General features: G+C 47.4%; 1 protein-coding gene across 2 annotated transcripts in view; it reads left to right on the forward strand.

The window, feature by feature from the left end:
- CFAP99 (cilia and flagella associated protein 99) overlaps window positions 1-8,840 on the forward strand; it is a 71,431-nt gene extending 62,591 nt beyond the window's left edge. For both annotated transcript variants that reach the window (XM_006152957.2, XM_014589524.1), the window contains 4 exons: window positions 5,929-6,070; window positions 6,323-6,474; window positions 7,246-7,451; window positions 8,487-8,840. In XM_006152957.2, the coding sequence (XP_006153019.1) occupies window positions 5,929-6,070; window positions 6,323-6,474; window positions 7,246-7,451; window positions 8,487-8,820 (834 nt within the window). In that variant the 3' untranslated portion in view covers window positions 8,821-8,840. The remainder of the gene's footprint in view (window positions 1-5,928; window positions 6,071-6,322; window positions 6,475-7,245; window positions 7,452-8,486) is intronic.
- Window positions 8,841-16,117: the final 7,277 nt, after the last annotated feature.

Genomic DNA, 16,117 nt, shown 5'->3' on the forward strand with positions numbered 1-16,117 from the left:
TACGGGTTTCTAGTTTAATTCCATTATGATTGATAAACACTGTCTATGAGTCCAGTTCTTTTCAATTTGTTGAGGTTTGTTTTTTGGCCCAGGATGTTGTCTATTTTGGTGTACGTTCTGTGGACACTTGAAAAGAATATGTATTCTGAAATCGTGGAGTATTCTGTGAATGTCAATTAGCTCCTGATGGTAGATAGTGTTTTTGAGTCCTACAGTTTTGCTAACTTTCTAATTGCTCCATCAATTGTTGAGAGAGGAGTGTTGAAGGAATTGGGTCACACAGAAAAGTCTAGAGATGAGAGGTGGTGGGTGGTGTCCATTTGGTATAGAGTAAAGATGTGCTGTACAGGAGTGGCCTGGCGCTTGCCTTGACCAGAGATCAGATGAGGTCTTTAGAAGAAACCTCTTAAAGTTGCCTTAAAAGGGCCATCTGGAGAGGCAAAGAGCCCAACAGAGGGGTGAATGCTAAAGTCCAGCTTGGAGAGTTGAAGCCACAGCCTGATGAGAGGTCCTATTGGGAAGAGGGACTGAGATCAGGTAACCCCTAACTCAGGCACTATTATTGTTATTCTCTCATGATAGCCCTCCAGGTAGATGTTGAACCAGCTGAGTCTTTCCCCAAGTGCCCTCTCCGCACAATACAGAAAGTGTAACTCAACCCATGGAGGAGAAGGTGTTGACAAGGAAGTAGCACCCACCTGGCCTTTCCCCCACAGGCTTGTCCCTTGAGGTGCCCAAGGGAAAACTATGGATTAGAAGGAGTTTATAGTTCCTATCTTCTACTCCATAGGGCTCATTTAACATTCCTGAAATGAGGCTACTCCTGTGGTAGGAGGGCTAGAAAAAGATGAAGCAGGCCAGCTGGTGGTATGGTGGTTAAGGCAGCTAGATCCCACATGGATGACTCTGTGATTTGAGTCCTGGACCCAGCAGTTTGAAAATAGTGCTGGGCATATGTGCATGTGTGCCGAAAATCCCAAAAGGAAAGAGAAGTGGAGAAGGTATTGTGGTGTGGCCACTCCCCATGGCAGGGGAAGGGGTGCTTTCTCACTTTCTCTCTCTCTCTCTCCCTCTCATTCGCTCTTTCCAGTGAACATATGTGCTCTCTGACAAAATTTAAAAATATAAAATAAAAGAGGGCCCAACAGGTGGCATTGTGGTTAGGGTGCTGGGTTCCCACATGGCTGACTAAGGTATGAGTCCTGACCTGGTGGCTTGAAAATCATGCCAAGCACGTGTGTGTATGCACGTTTAAAATCCTAAGAGGAGAGTGGAGGAGAGATTGTGGCATGGCCACCCCTGTGGGGTGATTTCTCGTTTTCCCTCTCTCTATCTGTGTCTCTCCAGAGAGTGCATATATGCCATAGCAAAAATCTTTAAAAATTAAAAAAGAAAAAAAGGAAAGAAAAGGAAAAAGATAGAGGTCTGCCCAAGATGTCATCCAACGGGACAAGTTGAAGGGGCTGTTGTGTAAAATTCAGTCACCTCCACTGCCAGCCTACTCTCAAAAATGGTTGTAGCAGTTGGCTTTATTGCCTTAATCTGTTATTGCATTACTAACGGAAATACCTGAGCCTATGTGCTTTTATAAATAAGAAAGAAGTTTGTTTACAAACTAACAATTCTAGTGATGGAAAGTCCTAGGCCTATAGCAAGGCTGACAGAAGCACAGAATGGTCGGCACATGGAAAGAGAGAGAGGTTCTGACTGATCGCTCCTTGGTAACAACCAGCTGTTGTGAGAGCTTCTCACAAGAGCTAGAACTCACTGGGTCATATAAAACATCATTAACCTATTTATTAGACAGTTTCTTCTATGATCCAGTCACCATGAACCAATCACCACCACTAGGCCTTACTCTGGAATACCATGAAGTAATTACGTTTTCACTTAATACTTTTCTTTTTATAGTTTTTGCTGTCGTTTGTTTGTTTTTGCTAAACAGTGTGTGCATTCACCAGAGGGAGAGCGGGAAAATGAGAAATCACCCCCTGTGGGGATGGCCACACTGTAACCCCTTCTCTATTCTCCTCTCAGGATTTTAGGCACTCACACACCTGTAACCTTCATGATTCTCAAGCCACCGGGTCCAGGACTGGAACCGTGAAGCTGCCCATGTGGGAGCCATCCAGCACCTTAACCTCCATATCATCTACTGGCCTTCACTCAATACTTGTACAGTACAGACAATACAATTAAGTCCCAACACATGACTTTCTGGGGGACATAGTCAAACCATAGCATCCCCTACATCAACCACATGTGTTGAGTGACACAAACTCTAAGATGTTTTGCCATCTTGATGCTATGTCAGCAGGGGTGGAAGAAGCGGAGTGGGCCCTCTCCCGTGTGTTTCTCGGGGTGGGAAGGTCTCTAAAGCCTATACAGGCTACTGTGTTTTCTTAGGATGGCAGGGGTGGGTGGGGTTGGGGAGCTATCACACCCTATTCATATCTTATCTTGATCTATTGATAGTATAATCCTCCTGACACCCCAGAGTTTGCCAGTGACAGGCCACCAAATAGGAGCCAAGAATTCATGAGCCACCCAGGAACAGTACAGGGAGAATGCACCCTGAAGGGGTGTGGTGGTCCAGCCCAAACCGGGCGCCATTGGTGAATCCCTAGCCAACTTCACTGTCTTTATAATTAGGCCACACAAGGGTGTTCCCAACCCAGAATTTTACCCCTCGGTGTCAGCCTTTATATGCCCAGAGGCTTCTCTCCCAGCTCTGAGCATGTCTAGTTGCACACATGTATTTTTTTCTTTTTTTAAAAAAAATTATTATTTAATTTTATTATTTCCCAACTTGCCATAGGGTATGTGTGCCCACCAGAGTGAGACAGAGGGCAAGAAAGAAAGTGAGACAGCAAGCCGCCAGGTCAGGGACTCAAACCACAGCTGGCCATGTGGGAATCCAGTGACTTAACCACCATGCCACCTGCTGGTCCCCACACATTTATATATACGTATACGTATACATATATACATACACACACGTGTGTGTGTGTGTGTGTGTGTGTATATATGTATATAATTTTTTTTTAAAGAAAGATTTTTGCTATAGGGCATGTGTGCTCACTGGAGAGACAGGAGAAAGTGAGAAATCACCCCCCAGGAAGGGTGACCACAATGCATTCCCTTCTCCATTCTCCTTTCAGGATTTTGGGCACACACACACATGCCCAGCATTAGTCTCAAGCTGCCAGGTCTGGGACTTGAACTGCAGTCAGCTATGTGGGAGTCCAGCACCTTAACTACTACATCACCTGCTGGCCCCCATTTGTTAATATATGACTAATATGTTTTCTTAATAAGTTAGTGAATTAGATGGCACTTAGTATTTGGTTGTTAGAAAAGTTATGATGCCCTTTTACATAGAAAGATATGTAGTAATTTTTTGATGACCCAATATTTGAAGAGAAAAAAAAACTTTAATGGGTTTTTGCCTTACAGTGCATGTACTCACCAGAGAGAGACAGAGAGACAGAGATAGTAAGAAAGTGAGAAATCACCCCCAGGGAGGATGGGCACACTGCAATCCTTTCTTTACTTTTTTTATTTTTATTTTTTGAGAGATTTTTGTTATAGGGCACATGTACTTGCCAGAGAGACAGACAGAAAGCACCCCTCAGGAGGTAACCATGCTGCAAATCATTTCTCCTCCCAGGATCTTGGGCATGTACGCACACATGCCCAGCATGGTTTTCTTTCTTATTTTTTAAAGAATTATTTTATTTAACTTTATTTGTTTATTCATTCATTTTTATTTTAATAGACCAGAGAGGGGGCAGAGTGAGAGAGAGGGAAAGTGAGAAAGCAAGCCACGAAGTATAGGACCTTAACTGTGGTCAGCCATGTGGGAGTCCAGCACCCTTAACCACCATTCCACCTGCTGGGCAAACAAGTGAGACCTCATCCCCCCTCCCCCAGGGGGGATAGTTACGTTGCAATCCCTCCTTCATTCTCCTCTTGGGATTTTGGGCACACATGCACCTGTACCCAGTGTGAATTTCAAGTGTCCACGTGCAGACTCAAACCATGGTCAGCCATGTGAGAATCCAGCGCCTTACCCACTATTCTACCTGCTGCCCCTGCCTAGTGTTTTCCAAACTGTCAGAGCCAGGATAGAAACCTGATCTGACATGTGGAATCCAGCTTCTTCTGCACAGCACTTAACTGCTGCACTATGGGGCTGGCTCAATTGCTTGTTTTTAATCCATTATTGCAATGAAATTAATACAGAATAGTTGTACCAATATTATCTCTAAATCCACTGGGTCAGTAATGTTTCACGTTCTGGTATCTCGAAGAATGGTAATAATACATTTTTACTGAACTATTCAGGTTGTTTAGTGTGACAGTACTTGCAGCATTTTCCCACTCACCACTGGACACATCAGTGCTTGTTCTGTGTTCATCTTTATTCATTTTGGGGGTGTGCCTTGTAGGGGGTCAATGAAAGCTCTTTCTTGGTGTGAGCCCAGCACAAAGCCCTGTGTGAGTGTGTTCCACTGTGGAGGGATGAGATTGGCAGGAAACCTGGCGGGACCTCCAAAGCAGGGCCTGAGTCCCACACATACTCATTGCTCACCAGTAGGTGTGCATGTCCCTGCTCTCAGCCTGTGCACTTTTTTTCCTTCTTCCTCTGCTCATTGTCCTCTCTCTGCTGACACTTGATTCCACAATTGATGCCGAGTCCCCTTCTAAACCCAGGGAGACTCAGTAGTTGCCCAAGGTCACATAGTTGGTTGGGCAGAAGGGGGCGGAACTCAAAATCCTGTGTCTCACTCAGAAGACTGGTGCCTTCTCCATGGATCCGTGTGGCCTCTCTGATTTCACATGCATTTATGAAGAATTAGGAGATGCTGCCTGACCTCTGAGTCTACTTTTCCTCTCTCTCAGCATTAGGCTCCCAGCTGTCTCGCTGCTGTGATCTCCTGGCTCTTGGTTGCCCTGTTCTGGGCGATGAGGCCAAGGGAGAGCCCTGCGACCCAGCTTGGAGTAGAGGCCAGCAGTGTAGGACCACATCTAAGCGGCGGCACCTTTGTTTACTCATTGTTCACCGGTACATGAGTTAAGACTCCTCCTATGTTTTGAAAGCTCAGTCTTTTTTTCCCACCTCATGTTTTCACACAAGAATTTCTCCAATTTATTACAAAGTTTCCTAAGTAAGATTTCCAATAAGCTTTTAATTTTAGGACAGTTTTTTTTTTTTTTTGAGAGGTTTTCACTCTAGGGCGTGTGCGCTCGCCAGAGAGAGAGAGACATAGAGACAGAAAGCGAGAAATCACTCCCCAGGGGGGATGGTCACACCACAATCCCTTCTCCTCCATTCTCCTCTCGGGATCTTGGGCATGCACACACACGTGCCCGGCGAGAGTTTTAAGCCACCAGGTCCGGGATATGAACCGCGGTCGACTACGTGGGAGTCCAGCGACATAGCCATTACACTAACTGCTGGTTCCCGTAATTTTAGGACAGTTTTAAGCTTTACAGAAAAGCTGCAAAGACAGTACAGACAGGCCAGCTCCATGGCCTGGTGGATATTAGAAATAGTTGTCATACACTGCCCACCCAATGCCCTCTACTGTGAACATCTTGTATTATCGTATGCATTAGGTTTTTCAGGCTGCCGTAACAAAGTGCCACAAACTCGGTGGCTTCAAATGACAGAAGCCTACTGCCTGAGACCACGCTGGGAGGAGTAGAGGGAAATGTGTGATGAAATTCCCCTGCAAGCCCAACCTCTAGGAGACTGCCAGGAACTGACAGCTTTAGACTCAGGTTGTGGGGTGATTCAGAGTCAGGAACCGAATCTACCCCCAGAGCTCATATTGCTCCCTGGGCTGGGCTGGGCTGGGCTGTATGAGGGCATGTGGCCTCAGTTCACACCCCAATTATCCTGGTGGACCACTGTCTGAGCAGACGGCTGAGCTGATGCTGCAATGTGCCAAGAGACGCCTCCAGGAAGAAAAGTCTATGAAGGAGCTGGTGGAGCAGGTGATGGAAGCACAGAAGAACATCAAGATAGCCCAGATGAAGCTTGTGAAGGGCCGACGGCAGATAGGTATAGCAGGAGCCAGATGCCATAAGGCTTTGCTCTAGCTCTGCTTTGTGTGTCCTGGGCTGGCATCCTGCCAAGGGAGCTATTGTGGCCACTGAGGGCCAGGTGCCCCTTGAGGGAGGGTTGGGGTCAGGCAGGCCCTCCTAGGTGGCTACCCTGAGGTCTGACCAAGGAACTCCTAGGAGAAAACATGCCCCTGCCCAGCATCTGCCAGGCTGCTCATTGACCCCCTCAGCCTTCTGCTTGACCCCCAAGTTCAGGAGGTTACAGAAGAGAGCCGGGAGCTGCTGCAGCGCAGGGCAGAAGCGGCCAAGGAAGAGCAGAGGCGGCACTGTGAACTCATCTCCCAGCTGCGAGCACTAGAGACACAGCCTAGGCGCAAGGGCAAGCTTGTGGACCTGACACAGGTGAGGGCCATCCCCTGGAGCCCACCTCCCCAGAGAACCTGCATGTGTGTTACCGTGCTGGCATTGTCATAGGAAGGTATGTCCAGAATTCCTAGAGACCAAAGGCTGGTCTTACCCCAACTGAAATCCACCTGGCCTCTCATCACCAGCACCATGTTGTAGACCTTGGTCTAGTCCCAAGGTGGGGAGGGGCCCAGGGCCCCTGGAGATGAACTAGACTTCACAGAGGAGACCACTTGGGCAGAAAATCCAGGGTATTCTCTGGCTTACTGTGGAAAGAGCAGCATAGGGAGAGCACAGGCATACAAAGACCTGAGGCCGGACAGAGTAGGAGAATGAGAGGAGGGCCACCTGGAACCCGTATGAGAAGGCACTGTGAGGGGCCGGGTTGGCAGTGGGCAAGGGTAGTGGGGGACAGGCCTGGGAGGGCCTTAGGAACTGGCTGCAGGGCCTGGCTAGCTCTAGGAAGTGTGGAGAGTTTGAGGGGCTCTACACTCCAGGCCAGGCCAGGGATACTGGCTGAGAGGACAGTGAAATCCATTTGAGACCTGCCACAGTGGAGGGGCCTATGGAGCACCTAGCTGAGACGTCTAGTCAGCCCCACACAAGTAGGTTGCTGGGCAGGCATCATTGGAGAAGCTGGATTGGGGGTGTGCGCACATTATAAGGGAGGCATGGAAGCTGAGGATGCCCCCTTGGCAAGGTGTAGGCCATGGAGCATGTAAGGGCAAGTACAGCTCCAGGCTCGGGACCTCCCCCACCATCCCACAGATCCCTGGGTATGGACTGGAAGGTGAGATGTCCATTGTGGAGCTGCGAGAGCGGCTGGCCCTTCTCAAAGAGACTCAACAGCGTGAGGAGGAGGAAAGGCGGGATCAAATCATCCAGGGCAAGCGTGCCAAAAGCCAGGAGCTACAGAACACAGTGGAACAGATCTCACTGTGCCGCGCAGCCTTGGGAAGATCTGCAGCCTTGAGGTCAGTATCTGGAGGTCTGGGGAGGATGACGTCAGGTGAGCAAGGAGCAGCAAACCTGCTTCCTGGATGGGTCTGCAAGCAAATACCTACCACCCTCCTGCCCAGGCAGTTCCCTTGCAAAACCTCCCCCCAACCCCTACTCTTCCAGTAGACGATTTCAGGCATACTGAAATGGTGAAAAAAGCATGCCCGTGACCAAGATGTAATCATTTTGTGCCTGGGTCATGGGTAAGACCTTTTGCCATATGTGTTTCATCTAGCTAGCTAGCTAGTTAGCTATTTGTCTGCAGAACCATTTGGAAGTAGTTGCAGGCGTCAGACATTTAGCTCCTGAACACTTCAGCTGCATCTTCTAAAAAAAGATTGTCCTATATAACCATAGCACCATGACACAACTAGAAAATTTACAAAAATTCCCATATCATCTAAATATCCCATCCGTATTCACTTTCCTCCAGGTGTCTTAAGACCGGTAAAGCATTTTAAAGACAATTAGCTATAACTTTTTTTTTTCTTTTCCTTTTAAAACTAGGGTCTAGTTAGGGTCACATACAGCACAGACACACACCTTTTCGTTTATTTAGGGGCACTTGGTGACTTTTCAGTCCCAGGGAACAATATGTATAATCATTATTAGAAAACATGGCCCATGTATAGAAAAGAGTTGCAAAACTACACCTCAGTACTACGTAGTGATTAGCCCTCTACAAAAGAGCAGCAATGTGTGAGATAAATGGGGGCTTTCTCATTTTTACCTGAATTTATATATATGGTTAGTATACATGTTACTATATTTTTAAAATTAATGTTAGATTTTAAAAGCAAAAGGGTAGGGTAGAGTTGCTGGCGGGATCCCTCCCTCTTTTCCTGCAAGGTGATCACCAGAGGCACTCAGCTGACAGGAGGGAGGACGCGGGGAGTCATTTCTGTGATCTCCAAGGACCCAGCACAGGATGGGCCCCGCCCACGTCCAACCCCAGGTCAGGCCCTGGCCGCCAGCAGGCACTGCTCTAAGCTCGCCTCGTCGCCTGATAGGTGGGAAGAGAAAAAAGCCCTTTCGGCGGCCCCGGGGGCGCCCTCCCAGGATGAGCGTGTGCTCAAACTGCAGCGCAGGATCGAGGAAAGGGCGGCCGAGCGCAGAAGGCAGGCTGCGCGGCAGCACGAGTCCGCGCTGCGGGCCACACGTCCCAAACTCAGGGTGAGCCGGAGGGCAGTAGCTAGGGAAGGAGGTCTTGGCCTCCAGATAAGGGGCGGAAGAGGTGGCCATTGGCTGGGGATGGGGGCACGGTGTCCGGGTGAGGGGGCTGCTGGCTGGCGGTGTGGGAAGGCTCCAAGACCTTGGGCAGTGCTTAGGAAGAATCCGAAGTAAGGAGCTTGAGGCTGTTGCTAGCGCGGTGTCCACGCGGCTCCGCGCGCCGCCTGGAGGCTGCCTGAGCCGAGTCGGATGCACCCGGGCTGCCAGCACTGCCTCGCACCGATACTGCCCCGACCAAATAAGCTTGCGGTGGGCTGATGACGCCTTCTCGTTTCGTGTCGCCGCTTCCCCCAACCCTAGTCTCCCTCCGCCCAGCCGCTCGAGCCTATCTACGCATTTTTGCCGGGAGCCTAAGTTCCCCAAACCTCATCTGCCCAGGGCCTGGTTGTCAAATAAAAGACAGGACACCAAGTAAATGCGTGGGACAAACTTACTCTATGCTATAAAAGTATATGCTTTTTAAAAGATTAATTAATTTTTTTAAATTTGACAACACACACACACACACACACACACACACACACAGAATGAGAAAGCAAGCCGCCACCAGGACTCCAACCGTGGCTGGCCATATAGGAGTGTCCACCACCTTAACCACCACGCCACCTGCTGGTCCTCAGAAGTATAAGCTCTTTTATCTGAAATTGCCGGACTTTTTCTTTGCCTCCCCTCAAGGAGAAGGGGAGTGGGAGAGAGAGAGAAAAATAAGTGAAAGTGAGAAAGCACCCCTTAGGGAGGATGTCAACACTATAATGCCTTCTCCTCCATTCTCCACTGGGGATTTGGAGTATTCAGGTACATCCAGCATGTGTTGTTTGTTGAGAGAGAGATTTTTGCTATAGGGTGCATATGCTCACCAAAGAGTGACAGAGAATCTCCTCCATTCTCCTCTCAGGATTTTGGGCACATACACACACACTCACTCACGGTTTGAGTTTCGAGCCACCGGATCTAGGACTCAAACCGCAATCTACCACGTGGAAGTCCAGCTCCACAACCACTACCTGCTGACCCCAAGCCCAGAGTGTTTTTAAAGCCTCTGATCTCAGACTGGAAACTTGTAGTTGACTATATGTAATCCACCTGCCTCAACCTCCACATCATTTGCTGGCTATGTTTTGTACTTTTTTTAAATAATTATTTTATTGTTTTACTCTTTTGTATAGGGCTCAGTACAATCACCAGAGAGAGACAGAGAGAAAGGGAAAGTGAGAAAGCAAGCCACCAGGTCCAGGGACCCGAACCACAGTCTGCCATGTGGGAGACATGCTAAATCTGGCCACCCTGGCCCAGATTCTAGCCCTTCCCTATGGCTGGCACACTGCATAACCTGCATCCCCATCTTCAGAGTTCCCAGAGCACTCTTCACATGTAGAAACCTGGAATCCTTACTCTGGTAAGGTACTGGGTGGTACTGGGTGGCTTCCCCTGGGGAACTGGGAGAACAGTGGAAGTGTGCCAGGATTTTTTTTCCCCATCTTTTTAATTTTTAAAATTTTTGCCATAGGACACATGTGCATGCTGGAGAGAGACACAGAGAGAGAAAGTGAGAAATAGCTCCCCAGGGGTAATGACCATGTGCAATCCCTTCTCCATTCTCCTCTCAGGACTTTGGACAAACATGCACACGTACCTGGTGAGTTTTTCAGTTCATCCGGTCTGGGACTTGAACTACACAGTCAGCCATGTGAGATCAAACCACCTTAACTACCATGCCATCTGCTGGCCCACATGTGTCAGGGTTAAGTGCCAGCTATGAATTGACTCTTCACACAAGTCGTATCTCATGTAATCCTCACAACTGTCCATGGGAAATAGGAACTGTTGTCCACTCCCATTCTAATGATGAAGCCACCAATGCTCAAAGAGGTGAAATGGCTTGCCCAAAGAGCCAGGACTCCAAGTTAAGCTTGGGTGACTTTAGAATACTCTTACCCTTTCTTTGGTATCACGGAAGAAGTCTGTATCCAACATGGTTGGGGCCACCAGGAGCACTAGCTAGCCCACAGCAGGCACCAGGATGATTCATCTTTGTCCTTGGATCTAGCACCAGGCTGAAGAAGGGGAGATCTTGAGGACAGGTTTGGGGAATGAATGTCTGCTGGTGAAACACAGCTTCAAGAATAAAACATCACCTCGTCAGAGGCTCTACCTCTATCCCAAGCTACTCAGAGGCTGAAGTAGAGGAATCCTGAGTTCAAAACGGCCTAGGTGACTGACATAGCAATCAAGACATTGCCTCTTAAAAAATAATCCTGCCTCTATAAGTAGATAGATGGATAGATAGATATAGATAGATAGGAATAAAACACATTGTGCTCTGGTTCTTAGAAAGGAGAGAACATGGGCAAGTCCATGGGGTGAGGAACAGTAACAGAGGGCCAGAAACTGCCAGATGGAGAGATGTCCAGGAAAACAATCATACCCCCCCCCCCAGTTCCTCCTTGACCCTGCAGAGGAAATGGCAACTCAGATGTGGAGACTGGACTCCAGAGTATATTCAGACCAGGAAGGTGGGCATCTTAGCAGTGACAAGAACAGACCAGAGTCCTACCCCAATATTCTGAATTATATTAGAAATCTAGGACTTTCTCACAAGCCAGGTTGGTGAGGAGTTCCCATTTCCTTGTCAAAACAGAGCTGTAACAGATTAAATTTTATATAAGGAAACATTTCTTATATCCTGTGTTGTATGATTCAAACCCATTTCACTTGCTATTCAGAGACTATGTTGATGATGAGTGGTCCAGAGAGAGTCCCTCAGAAACACTGAGTTTAAAGGCAATTTGCTAAATTCTGCAGCTACAATCCAAGGATAGGGTTGACATCAGGATGTACCTAATCTAGGAGCTCTATCCTCAGACAGGTAGCAGTGCTAACCCAAAGAACATGAAATATCTGCTCCAATCTTAGTGGCTCAAACTGAATATCTAAAAGGGAGGAGAAGGTTTTTTACCCTTCACCTATAAGGCTGGCCTCTGCAGCAAAGGGGAGATGGAGTGGCCCAACAAATTTGGGGTGTTGCTGGCAACAAAGTAGGCAACAAGCTGTCCCCTGTCTCACCCTCCTAGATTTAGCTGCTACTCAGAGCTAGCTTTAGAGCAACTGGGGCCTTTGCTCCATTCAGTCCTAAGTGAGAGCAGGCCTCGGAACATTTCCTAAAGTTGCAGCCGAAGGACAAGCATTGTATGATAGATTGATGACAAAATGTCTTCCTGAATCTATGTTTCTTACCTTGTGACTTTACAGCTCCCATCATAAGGAAGCCCTTGTGGGTCAGGTGGTTTTGCAGTAGTAATGTGACACTGCCAGACTCTGGAACACATCGCTGTTATTGCTGGAATTCTTTCTTTCAGTTCTCTACATAGGACGGTTCCAGGACTTTCTCCCAAGGGCTCCCCGTACACACTGGGCTAGCGAAGGCTAGAGGTGGATTATAGTATGAAGACCCTATCAAGGATACCTGACTGTCTCTCTTTCATGGAAAACATAAATGAAGATGTTTTAAAACTAAAGAGAGGGCCAGCAGGTGGCATGGTGTTTAAGACGCTGGATTCCCACATGGCTGACCAGTTTGAGTCCATGACCGGCAACTTGAAAATCATACTGGGTGCATATGCGTGCATTCTCAAAATCCTGAAAGGAAAATAGAGAAGGGACTGCAAGTAGCAATCCTCTGCCAGAAAAGCAATTTCTCATTTTCCCTCTCTTGTCTTTCTCCAGCCAGAGCTTGTGCCTTATGACAAAAACCTGAAGAAAAAAAAAAAAAACATACAAACAACAAAAAAGAGGAAGTCCTTGAATCTGGCCTCATGACTTTCTTTGGCCAATAGGGTGCAAGTGGCCTTAGAGCTTTCACTTATACTCTTGGAACCATGCCCGGGCCCCATGTGAGCATAAACAGGGTGGTCTGCTGAAATAAGACACCATCACAACTAGGAAAGCTAGTTGTTCCAGAGGCCATCTTAGACCAAGCAGCCAGACAATCATCAGATCCCAGCATGTGAGGCCACTCAGGGCCCCTTCTACCTCCCTGCTGACTGTTTCCATTATTGCTCACAAGTAACAATAAAGGCCTATTGTTAAAAATATTGAACTTTGAGGTGATTTGTTCCACAGCAAGAGTTAGCGGACACATTATCAAGAACCAGTAGCCTCTACACAGAACCCCTGCTTCCTCCTTACCTGAGCCCTTTGAGAGAAAATCAAGCTACCCCTAAAAAGGGGGTCAGGAGGCTCTGAGACCCAGCTGGTACTGAGAATGCTATCTCTGGACTTTCCTTGGCTGTACTGTCTTGGGAGCTGATATTCTGCCAAAGTGTAGTCTAGCACATGGTGTGAGGCTAAGTAATCTGCATTTAGTTGGTTTCTAAGTGTGAAACTGTTAGGTTGAGAAATTTGAGGTCTATGTCTCTCTGTTGCAGCAAAGAATTGAAGGACAATGAGACAAGCTGAGCACAAAGTTTATTGAGGGAGATAGAGATACATTCCACAGACAAAATGGGCCAGTGTCAAGGGAGACAAGAAGGCCGTTAGAAAGATAGACCTAAGGCAAACAGAAAAGGCCACTGCCAAGGGAGACAAACAGCACCTGCTCCTTTCTGGTGTTCCCTTTTATTGTTTTAGATCCTTTGTTTATTCTAAAATATGTGTCCTTAGATCTTCTTTGTCCTGTTACTTTTGTTCTTTATCTTTTTCCTCGGGCTTATTCCTCATTCTTGTTTCTTATGGATCCCATGCAGCAGGGAGTTACTTTGCTTAATACAGACAGTCATATACATAGTCCCTCCTTAACATTTCTTTGTGCTCCAGGCTAGTTCTCTGATGACTGCTTTACCAAGGTTCTCATCCCTAACAACTCCTAACAGGATTATGGGAGTACCAAGGTGCCAATTTTTTCTCCAAGCTGGGGATGTTCAGGACCTGAGTGAGACAGGACTATTTGTAAAGGAGAAAGTACAGTATCAAATAAGATTCAGAGAAGAGTTGAAGGCAAATTTGGGCATCAAAGTGATATTTATAGTGACTTTGCTTTTCAAAATCACTTCTTCAATGTATGAATGTTACAAATAGAAAATTCTAACTATTCCTTAGACTGTGAAATGCAAATACTAATCTTATTTTAACTATAATTTTAAAATATTTATTTATTTATTTCTTCCAAGGGCAAGAGAGAAAAGTTTCTCCAACAGTCTTGACACCATCATTTACCCCCCCCCCACCTTAGCCAACCCTGGCTCATGAGCAACTGCAAGCCCACCACACTTAGGAAGGTCTTGGACATAAACCTGGAACCCTCCCATGTGGGTCAGCCTCACAGAGCATTGCATTATACCTCTGTACCACAGTGCAGCCCCATTTCTAGCCATCATTTGAATTAATTATGTGTGGCCCCATTTATGAACTGAAATTTCCTTAAGCATTTTAAACTGCATTTATACATGTACAATCTTTTTCTTAAGCATTTCAGTTGTGTGCCTTATTTAGTATTTAAATATTTCTCATGTATCAATTGTCTACATTTCTTTAAAACTTGTAAATTCTCTTTATTCTCTTTCACAATCCTTGGAAACTCAAAATCACTTTCAAAATCAAATATTCAAGGGACCAGCAGTTAGCGTAATGGCTATGTCGCTGGACTCCCATGTAGTTGACCACGGTTCGAGTCCCAGACCCGGTGGCTTAAACTCACGCCGGGCGCGTGTGTGTGCGTGCCCAAGATCCCGAGAGGAGAATGGAGGAGAAGGGATTGCGGCGTGGCCATCCCCCCGAGGAGTGATTTCTCGCTTTCTGTCTCTCTGTCTGTCTGGTGAGCACATGCACCCTATATCAAAAGCCTCTAAAAAAAAATAAAATATTCAAACACAAAATTTACACTGGAATCACATTTATCTATTGCATATTCTACCATGCCAAATTCCCTTAAAATATCAAACACCAAGATTATCTGTAAACTCAACACAAAAACACTAGTACTCTGGTTTTGATCTGCTTTGTCATTTCCATATATGGCTCAGTCTTCAAGGATAAAGACTCCCTCCTCTGAAGGAGACAAAGAGAAAATCGATCCCAGACATTTGGGTGAAATTTACTCTGCCTGAAGGTGCCTAGGGACCTATGTGGTAGTCTTTGACTGAGTTCTGGGTATTCTCTAGAAGATGTACTTGTTTGTTTCTGGTTAAATCCATGCCCAAATCCAGTTTTAAGACCAGAGCTCAAGAAATCTGCTACCCAATTCTCTAGTCCAACTCTAGGCTCACTGCATGCACCCATACAAAGCTATGCTGAATCCTCCAACTGTTCACATTCTGCACAACTGAAGTACATACTGTTATTACCCTGCATAACAGATGAAAGAACTGTTGAGACTTGATTAAAGGATGGACCTGGGATTCAAACTCAGGCAGAGGAGATCCAAGGCCTGCAGAAGGATCCAAGGCCCTACATGAGGGATGTTGCACAGGGATGCCCTAGAGGTTCCCAAGAATTCCAGGACTGGACTTGAGGAGGGTACTCTTCTCTGTCTTCTTTCTTTCCTGACACCCACTGCTCTCCAGATAGTCCAGCTCAAACATAATCTTGCACCTGCGCCTTCTCAGATTTGACTCTTACCTCCCTGGCACCTACCAGTCCACATCTCTGTGCTCCTTGACACACTGCGCAGCCAGCCTTCAGTTTCCTAGGCATGCCAATCTCTCCCCAGGCTCTGGGACACATGGCTGTCTCTTGCTAGAACTCTCAGTTCTCAGTTCTTCAGTTCCCAGCCTCGAGTTTGCTTCCTGAGGGGATCCTTCCCAGATGTCCTGGTTGAGGGTCCTCTGGGCTCCTGCGGAGAGATGGGCTTCTCTGCAAGAGTCCCAGGATCAGGCCCTCACAGGAACCGGGCCTGGGACGACTGATGTCGGCCAGGCTTCTAATCAGAGACCCCATTCCCTGGGAACATCCCTCACAGAGACCTCGTTATAAACGAGGAAACTGAGACCCAGACAGCGGAGCAGAATAACTGGTTACTAATCCCAGATCTGCTCTTTCGGTCCACCGCGCCCAGTCAGGGACACAGCAGCTGTCGTGCGGGGTCGTAATCTAAGAATGAACCCGCTCAGGGCCTGCTTGCCTCTCGAGATCAGAAGCAGGCCAGCTCCGACCTGGTCAGAACTGCCAGCTGCCGCCCACCAGGCTCTTCGGTCTTCCTCAGACTACAATTCCCAAGAGGCCTCGCGCGCAGAACCACGCTAGCGGTGTATCTCGCGGGAAGGTGGGAGCTCGGGCGAGAGGGCGTGGGCGGTGCCGGAAGGAGGTGCGTTTCGGAATGGTAATAGATGGTTTCCTTATCCAATAGGATTGAAAAGACACCACTTTAACCGGTAGACTGAGGGAGTAGGGACGGCGGCGACCAATGGGAACGCGCGGA

The sequence above is a fragment of the Tupaia chinensis genome, unplaced genomic scaffold (assembly GCF_000334495.1).
Source record: "Tupaia chinensis unplaced genomic scaffold, TupChi_1.0 Scaffold000360_1, whole genome shotgun sequence".
Lineage (NCBI taxonomy): Eukaryota > Metazoa > Chordata > Mammalia > Scandentia > Tupaiidae > Tupaia > Tupaia belangeri.